A 19,389-nucleotide genomic window follows, 5' to 3' on the forward strand; every position below is an offset into this window, starting at 1 on the left:
TTGTGTTCACTTACAACTGAATCTACTCCTTCCTCAACATCTCTTACCCTTTCAAGCAACCCTAGATATATCACTGGCTGAGGGAGAAACCATGGGGCTAGCAGTTCAAATAAACGCATGACACACACATGAAGGACAGATTAACTAGTCTAGTTTCTGAACTTCATTAATCCTCTGCATAATCCTTGCAATTGCAAGTCTACCCAATGGCATTTGTTTAATATCTTTACCCATTGACATCTATATTCTTGGGTAGCTTACATATTTTCAGGAATTTTGAAAACTCGGATCTTTGCTTTGTCACAGGTTACAAACTTCCCTGCCTTCCTTTCGGGTCAGGATACTCTGAAGAGTTAGGGTTTGATGTTTTTCTTTTACCGCATATTGAACAGTCTGACCTGACTAGAACCTCATTCATGTGTTCCATACCAATTAGGTTGTGGCCCAAAACATGACTTTACACTCAGCCACTTGGCTAAAACATGAACACAAAAGTGGTTTGATTTTGTGGAGGTTTTTATTACATTCAATGATCTTCTTGAATTGGGTCAGCAACCATAAGAGTAGTGTCGGCTGCCTTCTAGTCGAATAGGCCAAAGCCCATGTCGTCGTCCGAGCCCTCCTCAGACTCCTCCTTGGCCTCCTCCTTAGCGGCGGCTGGGGCAGCGGCAGTCTCGGCCACAGCCACAGGAGCAACAGCGAAGGCAGTGGGGTCAGCCAGGTAAGCCTTCACCTGGGAAAAGAGGGGGTAGAGAAGCAATGTTAACTCAAATGTAGAAATCTATGGAGATAACGTGCCAATGGATGACCTGGTGTCCGAGACCAAGCGTCCCTGCCTGCCGTGGGATGCAGACAGACAGGTTGATGTGTGCAGGGGGAACGACAGCGCAGTACTGAACAAGCTGCACTGTAACTTATCCTGCAGCTGGGACACTCAATTGTGGCCTATTCAAGAATCAAACTGTGGCCCCCTATCCCTATGTAGATGTTACAATCAAGGATTTGACAGGCATAAACAATGTGGTGAACATTCCTAACCTAGAGGGCAAGGTGGCACTACGACCATATTACTTATAAATTCTTTCAGACTTACAGCAACATCCTGAGGGCTAGGTTTTGTTTGTGGACTGGGCCAGCATTTGATCAGTCATCCATTTCAATATCATGTGGTCCAAATGTGGGTGGGATGCTATACCTTGTCTGCCAGGGGGAAGGAGTAGTCAGTCTCCACGGCAACAGCCAGGACTCTCTTGTAGCCGTTGATGATGGTGTGGGGAATGGAGGCCAGAGTCGGGTATCCGATCTCCAGACACACACTGGCGATGTTCCTCACACCCTGAAAGAGAACAAGTTGTGGTCAGGACAGGCATGACCGCGACTTTCAGCACTTCACTCAAGTCTGACTGTTCCAGTACATATTTGCTAAATTTGTGTCTGAAACCAAGCGTCCCTGTCAGCTGTGGGATGCAGACAGACAGGGATAGTAGGAAACTAGTTGATGTGTGCAGGGGGAACGACAGAGCAGTACTGAACAAGTTGCACTGTAACTTATCCTGCTTCCTCAAAAACTAAGAGAATACGTTCCTGAACTTGACAGCTACAGTGTTCATTTTCACTTGTTTTCAGAACATAAAATATTGAGACAAGACAAAGGAGGAAGGGGAAACTAATTAAGACTTAATGGGACACAGTACTACATTTTAGTCAGTTTCATTTACTATTCAAGGCATCAATAATAATAAATAGATTTTGGGTCATGGACTCAAAGTATCTTTACAAGACAGTGTGCACGCGCTTCCTCACCTCCAGGAACCTGGCGTGCAGAGCATCCTCAGTAATGTCGAGCACCTCAGGGCTATAGACACTACCGCTATCATACACCTGCTGGATGAGCAGACCGAAGGAAAAGGGCGAGATGTTCAACATGTTGAGCAGCGTGGCCTCACTGGCTCCCACCTTGTCTCCAGGCTTGATGAGCATCACATCGCTCTGTAGGGAGAAATTAAGGGATGAGACACTTCGTCCAGTTTATTTCATTTTCCGAAACGCCCTATTGTTTTCTATAGAAGAAAACATTACAATACTAACCCTACACAAATCAGTACTTGTGTATTAGACACATGGAACACAACAAAGCCTAGCAACAGCTCAAAGTTATCTATCTATCCAGCCAGCAACATATTTGATCAAATCAGGAAACCCTTCTCAGACAAATGCCTCGATGTCTTCAACTGAAAAAACACACTGCCCTGGGGAGCTGAACCCAGAGACACAGAACGTGACTCTGACCCAGTGACCGCAGAGAGACTGTGTCCTGTTCCGACTCGTCATCGTCTCATCACTGAAGAGCACCTCTTATTTAGAGGATGTATTACAATGTAATTCCACTATCCCATTAGTCTAAAGTAGAGCCCACTAAGCAGACTGGCTGAGCTACTGCCTGAGGACTTAGACTGCAGTCGTCCCACTTACCAGGATTTCAATGGTTCCTCTGGAGATCTTGGTGGTGATGCCCAGGGCCTGGAAGAAGGAGGTCTTCTCAGGACCAAGCCCAGTGTTCTGGGCTGGCACAGTCACGTCACAGGGGGCAATAGCGCCGGCACGAGCAGCAGCTGGCACCTGAGGGACAGAGGTTTGGGGGCAATCCAGCTATGGCTCCGATTCAAACAAAAGAGTCGAGTCCATGGGTACATCCCATGAGACTGAGCAAATTCAACAGGAAATTATGTTTGAGACCAAGCGTCCCTGTCAGCCGTGGGATGTAGACAGACAGGGATAGTAGGAAACTAGTTGATGTGTGCAGGGGGAACGACAGAGCAGTACTGAACAAGCTGCACTGTAACTTATCCTGCATCGTTATTTCATATTTTAAGCAGACTCCAGAAACGTGATTCTACATCAAGGGCTATACCATTTATTACTATTTAATAATATTGTATGTGTTCCAAATGGCATCCTATCCCCTATATAGTGCCCTGGTCAAAAGTAGCGCTTTATAAAGCAAATAGGGTGGCATTTTGGATAAAAACACCCCCCACAAGTTGACAATTTAACCTTAAATTCACTAGGGTAGGGGGCAGCATTCGGAATTTYGGATGAAAAGTGTGCCCAAATTAAACTGCCTGCTACTCAGGCCCAGAAGCTAGGATATGCATATAATTAGTAGATTTGGATAGAAAACACTAATGTTTGTGAGTATAACAGAACTGATATGGCAGGTGAAAACCTGAGGAAAATCCAATCAGGAAGTACTATTATTTTGAAAGGCTGTTTTTCCATTGAAAGCCTATCCACCATACAAAGACTCTACATGTGACCAGTCTTTAGGCATTGATTCAGGCTTCTACTCTGAAAAATGAGGGAGATACAGCACTTACAGCAACRAGTCCTGCGCATGACCGGGAGCGCGCATTTCTTGTTTCTCCTTTTCTATTGACGAAGCKTTTGCCCGGTTGAAATATTACTGATTATTTATGACAAAAACAACCTGAGGATTGATTTTAAACATCGTTTGACATGTTTCTACTAACTTTTATTGTACTTTTTTGACTTTTCGTCTTGATGTTGTGCGCGCCTTRTGCCTTTGGATTTCAGAACTAAACGCACCAACAAAACAGAGGTTTTTGTACATAGAGGGACATTATCGAACAAAACAAACATTTATTGTCTAACATGGCGACCTGGGAGTGCCACCAGATGAAGATCATCAAAGGTAAGTGATTAATTTTAATGCTATTTCTGACTTTTGTGAGCCCTCTCCTTGGTTGGAAAATGGCTGGATGGTTTTTGTGGCTAGGCGCAGATCTAACATAATCGCGTCGTGTGCTTTCGCCGTAAAGCCTTTTTGAAATCGGACACTGTGGTTGGATTTACAAGAAGTTTATATTTAAAATGGTGTATAATACTTGTATGTTTGAGGAATTTTAATTATGGGATTTCTGTTGTTTTGAATTTGGCGCCCTGCAATTTCCCTGGCTGTTGTCGAGGTGGGACGAAAGCGTCCCACTTGTACCTGAAAGGTTAAGACCAGAGGTTCCAACTCAGCGCCTGGTCAGAAAGAACATTAACCTTGTTGGCCAGCAGCATGTCCCGGATCTCAGCCAGGTCCTCCTTGGTGAAGACGAAGCCCACATTTCCTTTGATGTGGGGCAGCAACCTGTGAAGACAGCAACAATGTCAACATTGCACATAAAACTGCAAATGACACAAATAGCAAGACTGAGAAAAGGTGTCTGAGACCAAGTGTCCCTATAAGCCGTGGGAAGCAGACAGACCGGAATAGTAGGAAACAAGTTTTGCAGGGGGAACGACAGAGCAGAACAAGCTGCACTAACTTAATCTGTCGGTCCCGTGTGGCTCAGTTGGTAGAGCATGGCGCTTGCAACGCCAGGGTTGTGGGTTCATTCCCCACGGGGGGACCAGGATGAATATGTATGAACTTTCCAATTTGTAAGTCGCTCTGGATAAGAGCGTCAGCTAAATGACTTAAATGTAAATGTTTTGCAAATAGCCAATCAGCGGCTAGTTAAATAGATTTGAAAAGTTTCACCTAGCCATTCAGACCAAAATGTGTTAGTTTAGAACGTACTTCTCCAGGGCAGGGTTGTTCTCCAGGTGGCCACGGATGGCTTTGCGCATCATGGTGTTTTTACCCATGAGCACCACAGCCTTCCCACGCAGAGAGAGACGAATGGCCTGCATCTGCTTCGAGCCCACATTGTCTGCACCCACAATGAAGCATTTGGGGTAGTCATCCAGCAGTTGCTGCAAAGAATAGCAAGTTAGTCAAACAAGCAGTTGTAAATTCAGTTTGAGGAAATGTAAACCCTCTACCATTGTATAAGCAAGACTAAGCAAAATATTTATCCAGTTCACTACCATGCAAGTGTCTGAGACCAAGCATCCCTGTCAGCTGTGGGATGCAGGGGAAATGAGAGCAGTACTGCACAAGCTGCACTGTAACTTATCCTGCTCTGTCAATGGTCAAACATAAGATATGGTTCTATACTTCCAAGCATTATTGTTCTYAAAGTCAAGTGTTATGTCAACCTACGATGATTTTCATAAAATAGTTGGACTTCCACGTGGTCCTGTCTTCCCTCGGCATCTTTGCAGTGCTTCGAAGGATCGCTTTAACAGCTGGTTTAAAGACAGTATATTATCTAAGGAAAAAAAATATATATTTTAGACATGCAGCAGGTTCAAATCAATGACACCCATCAGTAACTAGTAACATAGTCACTAAAGCCATCTAACTGGCAGTCATTCACCCACTAGCATCCAAGCAATAACGTTAGCTGTTTCACGGCAAAAAAAAATATTATCTTGAGCAGTTAACGTTAGCTGACATTATACCAAGAGTATACCTTATCTCTATTGCTAGTTACGACTTGTATATGTACGTGGCTTTATGATGAACCGGAATATTAGTAATAAACTAACGTCAGCTTAAATGTAACAGTAATAATGGTGGCACATGGCGGTAATCACCGTGCCAAGGAGGCCGCACAGACAAAATAGAATATAAACTAAGAATACGTCATCATAATTATGTTTCCATATTACCATAGTACTGTAGTTTACTGTAATAAACAAATTATTTTTCACCCAATATAGCAAAACACATTTTAACGTGTAATCGTACATGAAGACTCAAGCCGGTGAAAACCCCTTACCTCGCAGTAAGGAYGCGTGAAAGAAAGAGAACGAAACCGGAAGCGAAAAAATAATATACAGCACAAACAGCCAATCACAAACTATTACGACTACTCTGTTCCACAGACATGATTGGCCACCATCTGTGTCACTCATTTGTCGGTTGCTGMCTCTGGGTGCGTTCATTTTATGGCCCTGTCCACACCGGCGGTGCTCTACCGGTGCGGCGCAAGCACGGAACGCAGATGAATGGTGACGGGAGTTTGTCAAGATCAAAAGAAAAATAGATGGCGCAAATGATAAAATAAAACTAAAAGATCCATCCATACCCATTTGTTTATAGTGTAAGCTCTGAGCATTTAATGTGTGTGTCTTGTGTAATCGAGACAAAATCAATGACAGTGTCCGAAATAAAATCTATATATTGGCATCCATCACATTTAATTAAAACGTATCAGCAATCAGGTACCATATAGCATCCCAGAAAACACAACGACGGTACATGGGGAAATAAAACAGGTGAGGTAAAGTAAAAAAAACGAATTACATACAGTATGGGTGGGGGGATAATTTATCTGTAGGGAACTAAGGGGATCAAATGATTAAAGTAAAAAGGCTGACTTTCCAATAAAAGGCAGAGTAGACTCCCTAATCAGACAGGTTGCCTCCCACATAGGTCTGGAATTTCCGAGACTTCAGAGAGAGCAGAGAACTAAAGCAAATAAATGTAGGCTAAAAGCATAAATAAATGTAGACAAAAGAAAACAATTACAATCCCTGATAATTTACACAGGGTGAAAATAGTACTTTGAAGGGCCTAGAGATACATCAAAGCAAACATGTGCTCAAGCCTCTCTTTAAAGGGGCCCAGTTCCATTCCAATATTTGGGCTGGTGCCTAAACCTGAGGCCATAGCTACTCTCAAGAAATCTACTCTTTCCAGTAATTTGAGGAACTCGTTGAAGTGTAACTGTCCAGGACTAGATTCAGGCACTCAGGCAGCACTTACACTGGTTATCATTGTCTGCGTCTCCAAAGCACAGCTATAAAAAGGCTACCAGAGTAATATTTCACAGCGCTTGATACATTATTTGGCACACTAACTTGATCATTCACTGAACAATTTAGGATTTACTGTCATAGAAAGAGAGCCTGACTTAAAGTAGAGTCAATAAGAAGTACTATTAACCCTACTTCTGTTACACCTCAGTCTATACATTTCAAAATTAATTTAGAATATTACATTAGCAGCATTTCCTCAATAACCAGGCTACGTGAAATGTGGATTCATCATGTTCATGTCAACCCAGTTGCACTACTAGAGAAACTCAAGGATACTATGGCACAGCAAGACTGAAAGTGCATAAAAAACCCACGTCTTCAGGGTGTTAAAGAAACCAAACCTTTCCAAACACATCAGAAATGGCATCCCAGCCTGAGGGCAGACCCAAAGTTTCACCCAATAGCAACATGTAGTAATTTTACAGCAACTGCCGACTATACTGTGCTGTGAGGCAATCCTCATTGTTTGCCCCTCTTTTGCTCACCCCCAAAACCCAGAGGTGCATCTGAAGTCTAAAATGGATTCCCTATTAGTCTCTTCTTCATTTACACTTCATTGTAACCTATTGGCTGAGTGACAGCAATATTAAGGTTGTATTCCAGGTGTTTGCTTTCGCCTGTCCAGTACTTTCACATCAGTGCATATGGAGGAAATTAGATAAGAGGGAGCCACTAATTGTTTGAGATGCAATCCAGGACACTGGCTGGTGCAGCAATTGTTGTTCTGCTCCATCATAACGGCTTCACCAATCTGATCACAGCAAGGACTTGGAAGTCCACCATATACAGTGAGCTCCAAAAGTATTGGGACAGTGACACATTTTTTGTTGTTTTGGCTCTGTACTCCAGCACTTTAGATTTTAATTGATACAATGACTGAGGCTAAAGTGCAGACTGTCAGCTTTCATTTTAGGGTATTCCTAGCATCCATTGATTACATCAAGCGTGTGTGACTACAACTTTGTTGGATGCATTTGCTGATTCTTTTGGTTGTGTTTCAGATTATTTACCATACATTTCTTTTGGGCACAAAATGTAGTGTCATTTTAGAGTCACTTTTATTGTAAATAAGAATATGTTTCTAAACACTTCTACATTAATGTGGATGCTACTGTAACAGTTTAACTTTAGTCCGTCCCCTCGCGCCCCGACCCGGGGACCCTCTGCACACATCAACAACAGTCACCCACGAAGCATCGTTACCCATCGCTCCACAAAAGCCGCGGCCCTTGCAGAGCAAGGGGAACCACAACTTCAAGGTCTCAGAGCAAGTGACGTCACCGATTGAAAGGCTATTAGCGCGCACCACCGCTAACTAGCTAGCCATTTCACATCCGTTACACTCACCCCCCTTTCGACCTCCTCCTTTTCCGCAGCAACCAGTGATCCGGGTCACGGCACCAATGTAACAGTATAACTTTACGTCCGTCCCCTCGCCCCGACCCGGGCGCGAACCAGGGACCCTCTGCACACAACAACAGTCACCCACGAAGCATCGTTACCCATCGCTCCACAAAAGCCGCGGCCCTTGCAGAGCAAGGGGAACCACTACTTCAAGGTCTCCGAGCAAGTGACGTCACCGATTGAAAGGCTATTAGCGCGCACCACCGCTAACTAGCTAGCCATTTCACATCCGTTACACTACCATGATTACATTTAATCCTGAATGAATCGCAAATAATGATGTGTGAGAAAGTTAGACGCACAAATATCATACCCACAATACACAACATTACAATAACAGGGGAGGTCAGAATTTTTTTKGGGGTATGATATTCATGCCTCTAACTTCCTCACTCATCATTATTCACAATTCATTCAGGATTATCCATAATCATGGTAGCATCCACATAAATGTATAAGTGTTTAGAAACATTCTATAATTATTTACAATAAAAGTGACTCCAAAATGACATAATACATGTAATTATTGCGTGCTAGGAAAATGGGACCAAATATGAAACTTGACTACTTTAATACACATGAGTAAATTTGTTCCAATACTTTCGGCCCTCAATGAACAGAAAGTGGTGTAATTTCTAAATGGTTCACCCGATATGGATGAAAATACCCTCAAATTAAAGCTGACAGTCTGCACTTAAACCTCATAGTCATTGTAGCAAAGAGCTGAAGTACAGAGCTAAAACAACAAATGTGTCACTGTCCCAATGCTTTGAGCTCACTGTAACTCAGTGTTAAAGACATTGCATTGAAAATTTGGCATTAGCACAAATATCTTCATTCTTTCAAAGTGTTCAGAAATTAAAATGAAATGTATGTGTATATATATATATATACACACACACACACACACACCCACCCACACACAACGTGCCAAGGGATGACAACTGGTGTGGAAACCCTTTAAAATGATTTAGCATAAAAATATAAGCAACATGTGTAAAGATAAAATCTCTTCTTCAATGACACAAATATGAAACATTACAAGGTCACTTGAAAAAAATATAACAGTGGATGATTAAATAAGTATATCAACTACCAACAAAAACAAACGCTCAAACCTGCCCCATAGCAGTTATTTGAGACCATTGACTGGTTGGGTAGGTTACTTTCTAAATGTAATCCATTAAGATACTTAGTTACCTGTCCGAAATTGTAATCAGTAATGTAAATTTTGGATTACCCAAACTCCATAACGTAATCTGATTAGGACTACTTTTGGATTACTTTACCCTTAAAAATGTCCAACGCAGCAGTTCTCAATATCAAATATTTTTGGGGGTAACAATTAAAGTACCTTATTGTGATTTTTTTCAATTCAAATGGTCAAAAAGAAACCAAAATAGCTTCTTAGCAAAGAGCAATTTGTCAAGCAAGAATTTGTAGGACTGTTTGGGAGTGGTCTCAGTAGGGAGGGGAAAGTGATGGCAGCGATGTTTGGAACTCTTATTGGTCTATTAACTCATTTACCATTTGTTTTTCAAACAGCTCTTACCCTAAAAAGACATCACAGTATTATTCCAACCTCAGTGTGGAAATATATATAAAAAACAAAACAAAAATCACATTTGACTGCACTGGGCCTTTAAGAGGCATTAGAATGAGAAAAAAASGATCCATCAAATGCATCTGGGGTGTCATCATAGTATTCTCAGACTCGCTCAGGTGAAACTAGCTTAAATTTTATTTTTTCAATGCTGAAATGAATGTCATCAAGAAAACAAGATGTCATAAGGTATTTTTTCCCTGCAAACATCCTTTCTGAATTGAAAGTAAACCAAGAAGTACTCTAGTTTTTCAAAATTATCTGTAATCTAATTACAATAGTTTTGCTGGTAATGCAACTCGAGTTATTTTGTAATCAGATTACATGTAACCAGTTACTCCCCAACCCTGATAAGCCCCAAATGGCACCTTAATACCTATATAGTGCACTTCTCTTGACCAGAGCCCTATGGGCCCTGGTCAAAAGCAGTACACTTTATAGGGAATAGGGTGCCATTTGGTAATCAGACCAGGTACTGACTCCAGATCAATGTGTGTCCAGATTACCATGTGACTGAGGACATCACAGGAACCCAGGGTTGTTCGCAAAAGGTTTTGGGGATGGCATGCCTCTCCAGTCCATAAGAAATTGCCTTGTTGCCTGAAATCCAACTGTGTGTGTATGTATATACAGTTGAAGTCGGAAGTTTACATCCACTTAGGTTGGAGTCATTAAAACTCGTTTTTCACCCACTCCACAAATTTCTTGTTAACAAACTATAGGTTTTGGCAAGTCAGTTAGGACATCTACTTTGTGCATGACACAAGTAATTTTCCCAACCACTGTTTACAGACAGATCATTTCACTTAAAATTCACGGTATCACAATTCCAGTGGGTCAGAAGTTTACATACACTAAGTTGACTGTGCCTTTAAACAGCTTGGAAAATTCCAGAAAATGATGTCATGGCTTTAGAAGCTTCTTTAGAAGGCTAATTGACATAATTTGAGTCAATTGGAGGTGTACCTGTGGATGTATGTCAAGGCCTACCTTCAAACTCAGTGCCTCTTTGCTTGACATCATGGGAAAATCAAAAGAAATCAGCCAAGACCTCAGAATTTTTTTTGTAGACCTCCACAAGTCTGGTTCATCCTTGGGAGCAATTTCCAAATGCCTGAAGGTACCACGTTCATCTGTACAAACAATAGTACACAAGTATAAACACCATGGGACCACGCAGCCGTCATACCGCTCAGGAAGGAGACACGTTCTGTGTCCTAGAGATGAACGAACTTGGGTGCGAAAAGTGCAAATCAATCCCAGAACAACAGCAAAGGACTTTGTGAAGATGCTGGAGGAAACAGGAACAAAAGTATCTATATCCACAGTAAAACAAGTTCTATATCGACATAACCTGAAAGACCGCTCAGCAAGGAAGAAGCCACTGCTCCAAAACTGCCATAAAAAAGCCAGACTATGGTTTTCAACTGCACATGGGGACAAAGATTGTACTTTTTGGAGAAATGTCCTCTGGTCTGATGAAACAAAAATAGAACTGTTTGGCCATAATGACCAACATTATGTTTGGTGGAAAAAGGGGGACGCTTGCAAGCTGAAGAACACCATCCGAACCGTGAAGCACGGGGTTGGCAGCATGTTGTGGGGGTGCTTTGCTGCAGGAGGGACTGGTGCATTTCACAAAATAGATGGCATCATGGAGGCAGGAAAATTATGTGGATATATTGAAGCAACATCTCAAGAAATCAGTCAGGAAGTTAAAGCTTGGTCGCAAATGGATCTTCCAAATGGACAATGACCCCAAGCATACTTCCAAAGTTGCGGCAAAAAGGCTTAAGGACAACAAAGTCAAAGTATTGGAGTGGTCATCACAAAGCCCTGAACTCAATCCCATAAAAACATTTGTGGGCAGAACTGAAAAAGCGTGTGCGAGCAAGGAGGTCTACAAACCTGACTCAGTTACACCAGCTCTGTCAGGAGGAATGGGCCAAAATGTACCCAACTTATTGTGGGAAGCTTGTGGAAGGCTACCCGAAACGTTTGACCCAAGTTAAACAATTTAAAAGGCAATGCTACCTAATACACTCAATTAGTATGTAAACTTCTGACCCGCTGAGAATGTGATGAAAGAAATAAAAGCTGAAATAAATAATTCTCTCTGCTATTATTCTGACATTTCACATTCTTAAAATAAAGTGGTGATCATAACTGACCTAAAACAGGGAATATTTACTAGGATTAAAATGTCAGGACTTGTGTATGTAAACTTCCGACTTCAATATATATATATATATGCCCATAGAGCCAGCTCTTTGCATATCAGTGTGAGCTAAAGAGTGACAACACTATGCCATGTCACTAAACCAAATTTTGCTAAAATGTTGTGATTGTATTAGCAATTGGCAGCAAATACATTAAAAGGACCAAGCCTATCTGTATTACTTTGTCTTTAAGTAATTGACGGAAAACACACACATTGTCAGTGGCTAAATTTACAGCAAAACATTAAACCAAGAAATGTACTCCCCATTCACTCAGAATTAATTCATTTAAAAACTTGGCTAAATGTGGGAACGAATACAGTAGCAAATAAGGTAAAATGCACACAATTAACATGTTCTGTTTCAAATCAACATGCTCCAGTATTTTCCTCATGGAAAGAAAAACTAGCCTGGTTACACCAGACTGAAGAACACTGTGCTCAGTTTGGTTGCCAGGCTAAGAGATGCCTCCCTACCCAAAGCTAATGGAAAGTGAGGGATGAGCATAGTTCCTCCGAAATGAAGGTGCGGTACCCAAAATGACCCAAACACCCCCACCCTCTGTCCACCTAAAGGGCAAGACAATATTCAAATGTACGTCCTTTTGAAATCAGATTCACATGATTGAGAATTGATATGAGAATCGGTGAAGCAAAGACTGAAGTACTGAAATTAGAAATGGAGAGTCCATAGCACAAAAAGAGCAGTAGTCTTGAGTGTGTGTGCGCGCCTCTTAAAACAATGTGTGTCTTATTTTGTACAAACACACTTCCGTTAAACAAAATTATGCAAACAAGGAAAAGGAATATGGATCTACTAAATCTGTTGCTGAGCAGTCCTGGTAAGTATATGAAAGTTTCCATAGGAAAAGTGTACAAAAATAGAACAATGATATCTTGGCCATTCCAGGCTGTAAAATGCCCCCATGAGGGTTGCAGAGAGGGATCTATGATTGAGTTGAGAATGAGCACCAAGTGTTTGAACTGGTCTTAGAGAAGTGAAGAGAAAGGAAGGAGGGAGAGACCAGAAAGTTTTTCCTCTTCTCAAGTTAAAAATCTGTCTGTGTGCGTTTTAGATCAAGAGACAGTTTATAGGCATTTATTTGCAATTGCACAGACAGTGTTTTGCAACTACAAAAATATATTTTGGAATGATCACTCCAACTACTCCAAATAGGCACCTGTAGGGAGGGCTGTGGTGTTTCTAATGGCCAGGCTTATCTCAGCTACATGCACAGTAAGGAACAACTCTGCCTCCTCATCATAGCCACTGACGGCCTTCTATCCAAGCCTACACCTTTTGAGAAACACTCACACGGTGGCACGATTCTCTTCTTTTTCTCTGAAGCGTGCACCTGCGTACTCCTTCCCACACATTTAAAAAGCATTGGATTGGTATAGGACTGGGCTGGAGTTTCCACCATATTTCTTACACCTGTCATTTCCTTTTAAATTCATGAAGGGAAGTGAGCAAGTGCACACCTAGGGCAGAACAGTAGAGATTTGGAACACAGAACGCACACACAGCTGCACACACAGCTGCACACACGCAAACAGGCCGGGGGGGGGGGGGGGGGGGGGGGGGGGGGGGGGCTAGCTTCCTAGCTGAAGAGCTTGATGAAGCAGCCCTGGCAGTAGGGCTTGTCATTCTGCTCTTTGAAGGTGCCCTTGTTGAGCTGCTTGAGGCAGAAGGCACAGACAAAGTGCTCAGGGTGGAACTTCTTGGCCATTGCTGTGATGCAGCGGCCTGTGATGGGCTTCTGGCAGCCCGAGCAGAGGGACCCACGGCGCTCATGGTAGTGGCCCTCGCAGTAGGGCTGGCCCTCGTGCTCAAAGAAGCTCCCGTTCACAAAGGGGGTGAAGCACTCCTGTAATGCACAGAGGTGGGAAGAAAAGTGAAGGAGGTTTTCACAAAATGGCTGAGGCAATCAAAGCTTTCTATACTGTTTTTGGAAATACCTAAAGAACTGTATATAATAGGTAGAATCTAACCACACCCAAATCCGATTGGTGAAGGTGCTGGAGGATTTAAAAAAAATCTGTTTCAAGAACTGTATGAAAGCTACTGTATGTCTCACCATATGTAAATTAGGGATAATAAGCTTAGAATAGCACCACAGCACACACCCACTTACCCTGCAGACAAAACACTCGGGGTGCCAGAGGGAGTTGAGGGCTGATATGTAGTTCTCCAGGATGGCGCGGGTACAGCCTCCACACTTGGGCGCAAACATGTCAAAGTAGTCCTTCCGACAATATGCCTTCCCATCCTTCTCATGGAAGCCTGTAGGGGGAGCAGAGAAAGACACTGCCTTAAGACGACAGAGCGAGAGGAGAGGACAGAGAGAAAGGAGAAGGGAAAAAGAGAGGGGAAGAGAAGCGAGACAGAGAGAGAAGAATAGAGACAGATAAAGTGAGAGATAAAGGGGGGTAGCTTACCCTCTGGGCCAAAGAAAGCTCCACACTGAGCACAGAAGAAGTGTTCCGGATGCCAGTTCCTGTCCAGTGCCGTCACCACTTTCTGTAGGGAACAAATGCAGTTAGCATATTGAATTCATAATATCATATTTTTAAGTATTTTGCCCATTTTGTCTATAGCCAGCAGATGGCAGCACTGCTGAGGACAGAGTAGCATGTCAGAAGAGAGAGGGAGACAGTAATACAAAGGGGAGAAAAGGGAGTGATATGAATACACCACACAGGACCAATGAGGAAGCTTGTCGCCCCTGTGAATCATCTGGCCTATCCTGAGGCGAAAGTTCAGTCGGTCTCCTCTTCCCTGTTTCTGCTGTGGTGCCTCACCCCAGGCAGTGTGTGTGTGAGCATGCTTGCATGTGTGTTCATGTGTGCAGTGTGTCAGCGCAAGGATATGAGTGAGTGTTGATGTGTGGAGTGAGACAGGACACACTAATGAAAAACAGAGATGGTGTGTGGAAAAGATGGCTCAAAGATGGTCTGTGGGATTCAGAGTGGCATCGTGTGTGTGTGTGTGTGTGTGTAATACTTAAGTCCAGTATCGGTCCGTTGCAGTAGTAAAAGCAGCAGTGGGGTGTTTGCGTGCATTCGTTTCTGTGTGTGTAATACTAACGTCCAGGATAGGTCCGTTACAGTAGTGGCAGCGTGGGGAGAACAGGTTGTGGTAGTCCTTCTCACAGTACGGCGCTCCGTCCCGCTCAAAGAAGTTCTTGGAGCCGATCTCCTCCTGACAGTGRGTACACACAAAGTGCTCTGGGTGCCATGTGCGCCCCATGGCAGTCACCACCTGGGCACAGGGAGGAGAGGGCAAAAGACAGACACTTACAATCTAATCTAGCAGCCCCAACCTGAATTGAATTACTGGACTTAGTGAATCTGCGCTTGTATTAATAAACTGTCTAGTAGGAGTGTTGAACTAGGATCAGGTCCCCCCCATCCATGTAATCTTAATCATTATGTTCTAAAAGGAAACACTGAGCCTAGATCAGCACTCTTACTTTGAGAGTTTTTATGAGTATGGGCCCAGGGATGAATCCTAACCCGAGATGTGTGTATGACCTGAACTCAGTTTCCCATGCCAATGTCCCATTGACATCAATGCATGATTGATTTACATCGGCTAACAGTGTGTTTCTCCAGTTCAGACTCAGCTCTGTGTGGAACAATTACCTTCCTATGGTGGCAGTACTTAACTTAATTTCCATTAGGAGCTAAAATGTATTATATTGGAGAATGCAAACCATGCAAGCTATATAGGCAGCTCAGGACAACAGGGTGTATCAATCAATCAATCTAATCATGACCACATTTTCACCTACATGGACTTAGGATATCCAAAAGGAAAAAAACAACCCCAGAAACATGAAATACATTCAAAAGGGACCAGAAAACGTATGTAATAAGCTCAGTAAAGTTGAATGCGAGTGTGTGTGTCTGTGTGCATATAAGTGTGAGTGTGTGCATGCAGCCGGTATGTGTTCTGCATGAATGTGGCCTCTGTGTGTTTGTAAAGTTACCTGTCCAACAATGGGCTTGTTGCAGGCCCCACAYACTCCCTTGGCCACAGTCTGGACGCCCAGTTTATGGAGGTCTGACTGGAGGCTGCCCAGCATGTTGTCCAGCTTGTTAGCCTGTTTGGGGGGAGCCGTGGGTGAGCTCTTCCCCTGGGCCATGATCTGTGGACGGGGTCACACACAGAAAGACATCTCAGAGAAAGAAACAGATGCACAGAAACACACAGACAACCACACACGCAAACAGTAAGACACATGAAGACAACACAGTTGCCCAAATAGAGCTCCCTTCCCAATTCATATTCTGTTCAATGTTCATGTTCTGTTCAATKTATCACAGAAAACCTAATTAATACATAGAAGAGTCTCTCATCACCACACTATCCTGATTACATCTGCCCCTATGAAGTAATTTCCCCTCGGTGTAAAATTATGTTTTTTTTAATTGAATTGAATGTGTGTCTCCAGACACAGCAGTAACTCCTGGGGTTTACGTGACATCCAACAGAAATCAGTCTTTTTAATGACTGAAATGGAAAATGCCACTGGCATTGCATTCCAGACTAGAATGAACATGTAAGATTCATCACATAATGCCTTCATAACATAGAGCACTGCAGTCCAACCCTGAAACACTTCAATCTGACTACCGTGTTCAAGAGTAACTCTGCTTATCGGCTACCTAAAGAGCTCATTGATAGTGTGAGACTGAATGTGTGCTGTTGATGGGCAGAAGCAAGGCGGGTGGGAACTACACTTCTCCAATGGTGTGGTCATTGGAAATTTCTGACCCAGTCTCATTCCACAGAGGGAAAAAAATAGTCAGACTTCACTCGAACGAAAGGCAACCCTCAGTAAACAACAGACCTTTGTAAAATCAAATACCAATTTTGCTTCTGGCCTTGTGTTTGTTAAAGGGGAACAGGGATGGAACGAATTGGGACTGACTGGAAAATATATCAAGAGACGTAGTGGTATATCAGTATCTTAACAGAAGACTACGCAGTCACCTAATTCATGAGTCAAGTTATTTCAACTTGTTCATATCTGTTAGGGCTTGAATAAAAAGGCTTGTTAAGTTAAACAGTCAAAAGTCAGGTTTGCAATGCCTATGGTGGAACACCATTGAGGGAAGTCCTCTGGGAGGTGGGAACTGGGCTGTCATGCACCAGATTAGGGTTAGGTTCCCTGGGTGGAGGGGTGGGCTCTCTGTGGGTCAGCGTCCAGGGAGGGGTGAGCTGACACGCCACAGGTTGGGGGGGGGGGGTGTTCCCTGGGAGGGGTGAGGAGGCAGGGCAGAGGGGTCTGCTTGTCAGGGGGTGGATTTTTGGGCACCAGATGGGACAGCGGAGAGGGATGACTTTCTCTGACGGACAGCGAGTCAGGAGGAATGATGATCTGGGTGTGGACAGAGAGAGAGCGGGAGGAGACTGCCTCTCCACAAATGACTGTCACAAGAATGCGCTCGAAATCATCTAATTACCTCCTGACCGCCAGGAAACTAGAATTCACGTTCCCAGAAGGATAGGTAAGCGCCAACGCGGCATATCACCATGGAATCCTGCCAATTAGTCTGATTCACACAAGAAATATGGTTTGCGAGAAACTGTTCGCTAGTCATAGTCCATMTGTGTGGTATAGAAMMTKGCCTTGRTAAMGTTACTCTARAAKWACAGCACTAAYCAAGRAACAMGCTACTGGAAGGTGCTGTATTGCTCTGCAGGTCCAAATGTGGCCCAGTGAGATGACTTATCACTGGCTCCAGCCACCTCTCTGTACCTTGTCCACCACCGACGAGGTCCCGTCCTCCTGCGCGCGCTGGGTGACGATGACCCCCCTCAGTGAGCGAGTCGTCTGACTTCTGCTTGCGTCGGTGCTCAATGGGGTGTTCGATTCTCAGCTTCCCCTGCAGCTCTGTGATGAGGCGGACCTGGAACTGCTCTTGGTGAAGATGACAGGACCCAGTTTACGCCTCAACAACTGCCCGTCTCGGTACATGGGGTGCACATTGGGCATCTCTTTTGTGCGGCGGATAATCAACTTGAGCTACAGAGTTGGGTAAAAGGAGGTAAGGGTGGTGGGGGGCTGGGTGTGGCTTCCCCATACCAGGCACGAAAAAACACCAGGAAGCACAGTCCTTCAAGCAAAGCCCCTTTGCACAAACAGGCTGATCGTAAAAGTCAAAGGGCACTCCATTCGACTCAATTCCACTCTTTTTCAAGGCAGTCCATTTCACACCTGGCCATTCCGGCAAATGGCCATTCTTCTGAATGCAAAAACTGACAATGTGCAAAACAAACTAGAAAATCTAATGCAATACACAGGCGGACGTAAAATGCAAGCTGTGAAACCGATGGTCTTTGACTCGGCAGTAATATCACTGTAGAGAAGCAGCAAGTCCTGCTAATGTCCATAAAAGTAGCTCCTGAAACATTGTTCCAAAGGCTCATATAAACCTGCTCTACGCCACCTGCATGTTTTAGGTTTGTCCCACCTCCATCCAAACATGTGCACAGATAATGTGTTTGTGTGTGTACAAGGGAAACAAGAGGATCAAGTACCTAACCCTGGGTGACACCAGTAGTGAGACCACAGGGTGCAGATACAGACCTTCACATCACCTGGAAGAAGCGGTACTAGGTCCTCTCTTATTCTCCATTTACACCAAATCTGTTTGTGTACATGTATGGTGATTCATTACCCCAAATAAGATTGAGTTCTGGATTGAATTCTCGCACAATGACTCAAATCAAGGAAAGAGGCAAGTCTTCAGAAAATCACTTGAGGTCATCTAACAGCACATTCTCTGCTAAATGGCATATATTATATACTAGGACAGATACACTACATGACCAAAAATATGTGGACACCTGCTTTACGAATATCTAATTTCAAAATAATGGGCATAAATATGGAGTAGGTCCCCCATTTGCTGCTATAACAGCCTCCATTCTTCTGGGAAGGCTTTCCACTAGATGTTGGAACATTGCTGCGGGGACTTGCTTCCATTCAGCCTCAAGAGCATTAGTGAGGTCGGGCACTGATGTGGGCGATTAAACCATTTCTGTATGGACTGTGCACAGGGAAATTGTCATGTTGAAAGAGGAAAGGGCCTTCCCCAAACTGTTGCCACAAAGTTGGAAGCACAGAATTGTCTAGAATATCATTGTATGCTGTAGCGTTAAGATTTCCCTTCACTGAAACTAAGGGGCATAGCCAAACCATGAAACAGCCCCATACCATTACTCCTCCACCAAACTTTACAGTTGGCAATATGCAGTCGGGCAGCTAGCGTTTTTCTAGCATCTGCCAAACCCAGATTCGTCCGTTGGACTGCCAGATGGTGAAGCGTGATCATCACTCCAGAGAACTAATTTTCACTGCTCCAGAGTCCAATGGCGGCGAGATTTACACCACTCTAGCTGACGCTTGGCATTGCACATGGTGATCTCAGGCTT

The 19,389-nt window shown here is 43.6% G+C and overlaps 3 protein-coding genes and 3 non-coding genes across 8 annotated transcripts in view; 1 reads left to right on the forward strand and 5 right to left on the reverse strand.

Annotated features, from left to right (window-relative positions):
- Nucleotides 1–19,389, forward strand: part of plpp5 (phospholipid phosphatase 5) — a 207,390-nt gene that overhangs the window by 161,817 nt on the left and 26,184 nt on the right. The gene's annotated exons all lie outside the window — the stretch shown is intronic.
- LOC111970274 (large ribosomal subunit protein uL10) lies at nt 499–5,766 on the reverse strand. The gene is made up of 8 exons (XM_023996928.2): nt 5,676–5,766; nt 5,054–5,162; nt 4,589–4,764; nt 4,069–4,156; nt 2,473–2,619; nt 1,804–1,989; nt 1,196–1,336; nt 499–733 (listed from the first exon to the last, which is right to left on the reverse strand). The coding sequence occupies exons 2-8, from the start codon at nt 5,105–5,107 to the stop codon at nt 581–583; spliced, it is 945 nt and encodes a 314-aa protein (XP_023852696.1). The 5' UTR covers nt 5,108–5,162; nt 5,676–5,766; the 3' UTR covers nt 499–580.
- Nucleotides 1,431–1,559, reverse strand: LOC111970802 (small nucleolar RNA SNORA63). Its single transcript, XR_002878168.1, has one exon. It is a non-coding gene; the product is annotated as a small nucleolar RNA SNORA63 (small nucleolar RNA).
- LOC111970800 (small nucleolar RNA SNORD15) lies at nt 2,201–2,347 on the reverse strand. The gene has a single exon (XR_002878166.1). It is a non-coding gene; the product is annotated as a small nucleolar RNA SNORD15 (small nucleolar RNA).
- Nucleotides 2,726–2,854, reverse strand: LOC111970801 (small nucleolar RNA SNORA63). Its single transcript, XR_002878167.1, has one exon. It is a non-coding gene; the product is annotated as a small nucleolar RNA SNORA63 (small nucleolar RNA).
- The window catches only part of LOC111970275 (paxillin), a 59,846-nt gene continuing 46,516 nt past the window's right edge, over nt 6,060–19,389 (reverse strand). For both annotated transcript variants that reach the window (XM_023996929.2, XM_023996930.3), the window contains exons 7-11: nt 15,935–16,093; nt 15,031–15,204; nt 14,382–14,463; nt 14,078–14,226; nt 6,060–13,810 (exon numbers count right to left, since the gene is read on the reverse strand). In XM_023996929.2, the coding sequence (XP_023852697.1) occupies nt 13,544–13,810; nt 14,078–14,226; nt 14,382–14,463; nt 15,031–15,204; nt 15,935–16,093 (831 nt within the window). In that variant the 3' untranslated portion in view covers nt 6,060–13,543. The remainder of the gene's footprint in view (nt 13,811–14,077; nt 14,227–14,381; nt 14,464–15,030; nt 15,205–15,934; nt 16,094–19,389) is intronic.

The sequence above is a fragment of the Salvelinus sp. IW2-2015 genome, linkage group LG11, assembly GCF_002910315.2.
Source record: "Salvelinus sp. IW2-2015 linkage group LG11, ASM291031v2, whole genome shotgun sequence".
Lineage (NCBI taxonomy): Eukaryota > Metazoa > Chordata > Actinopteri > Salmoniformes > Salmonidae > Salvelinus > Salvelinus sp. IW2-2015.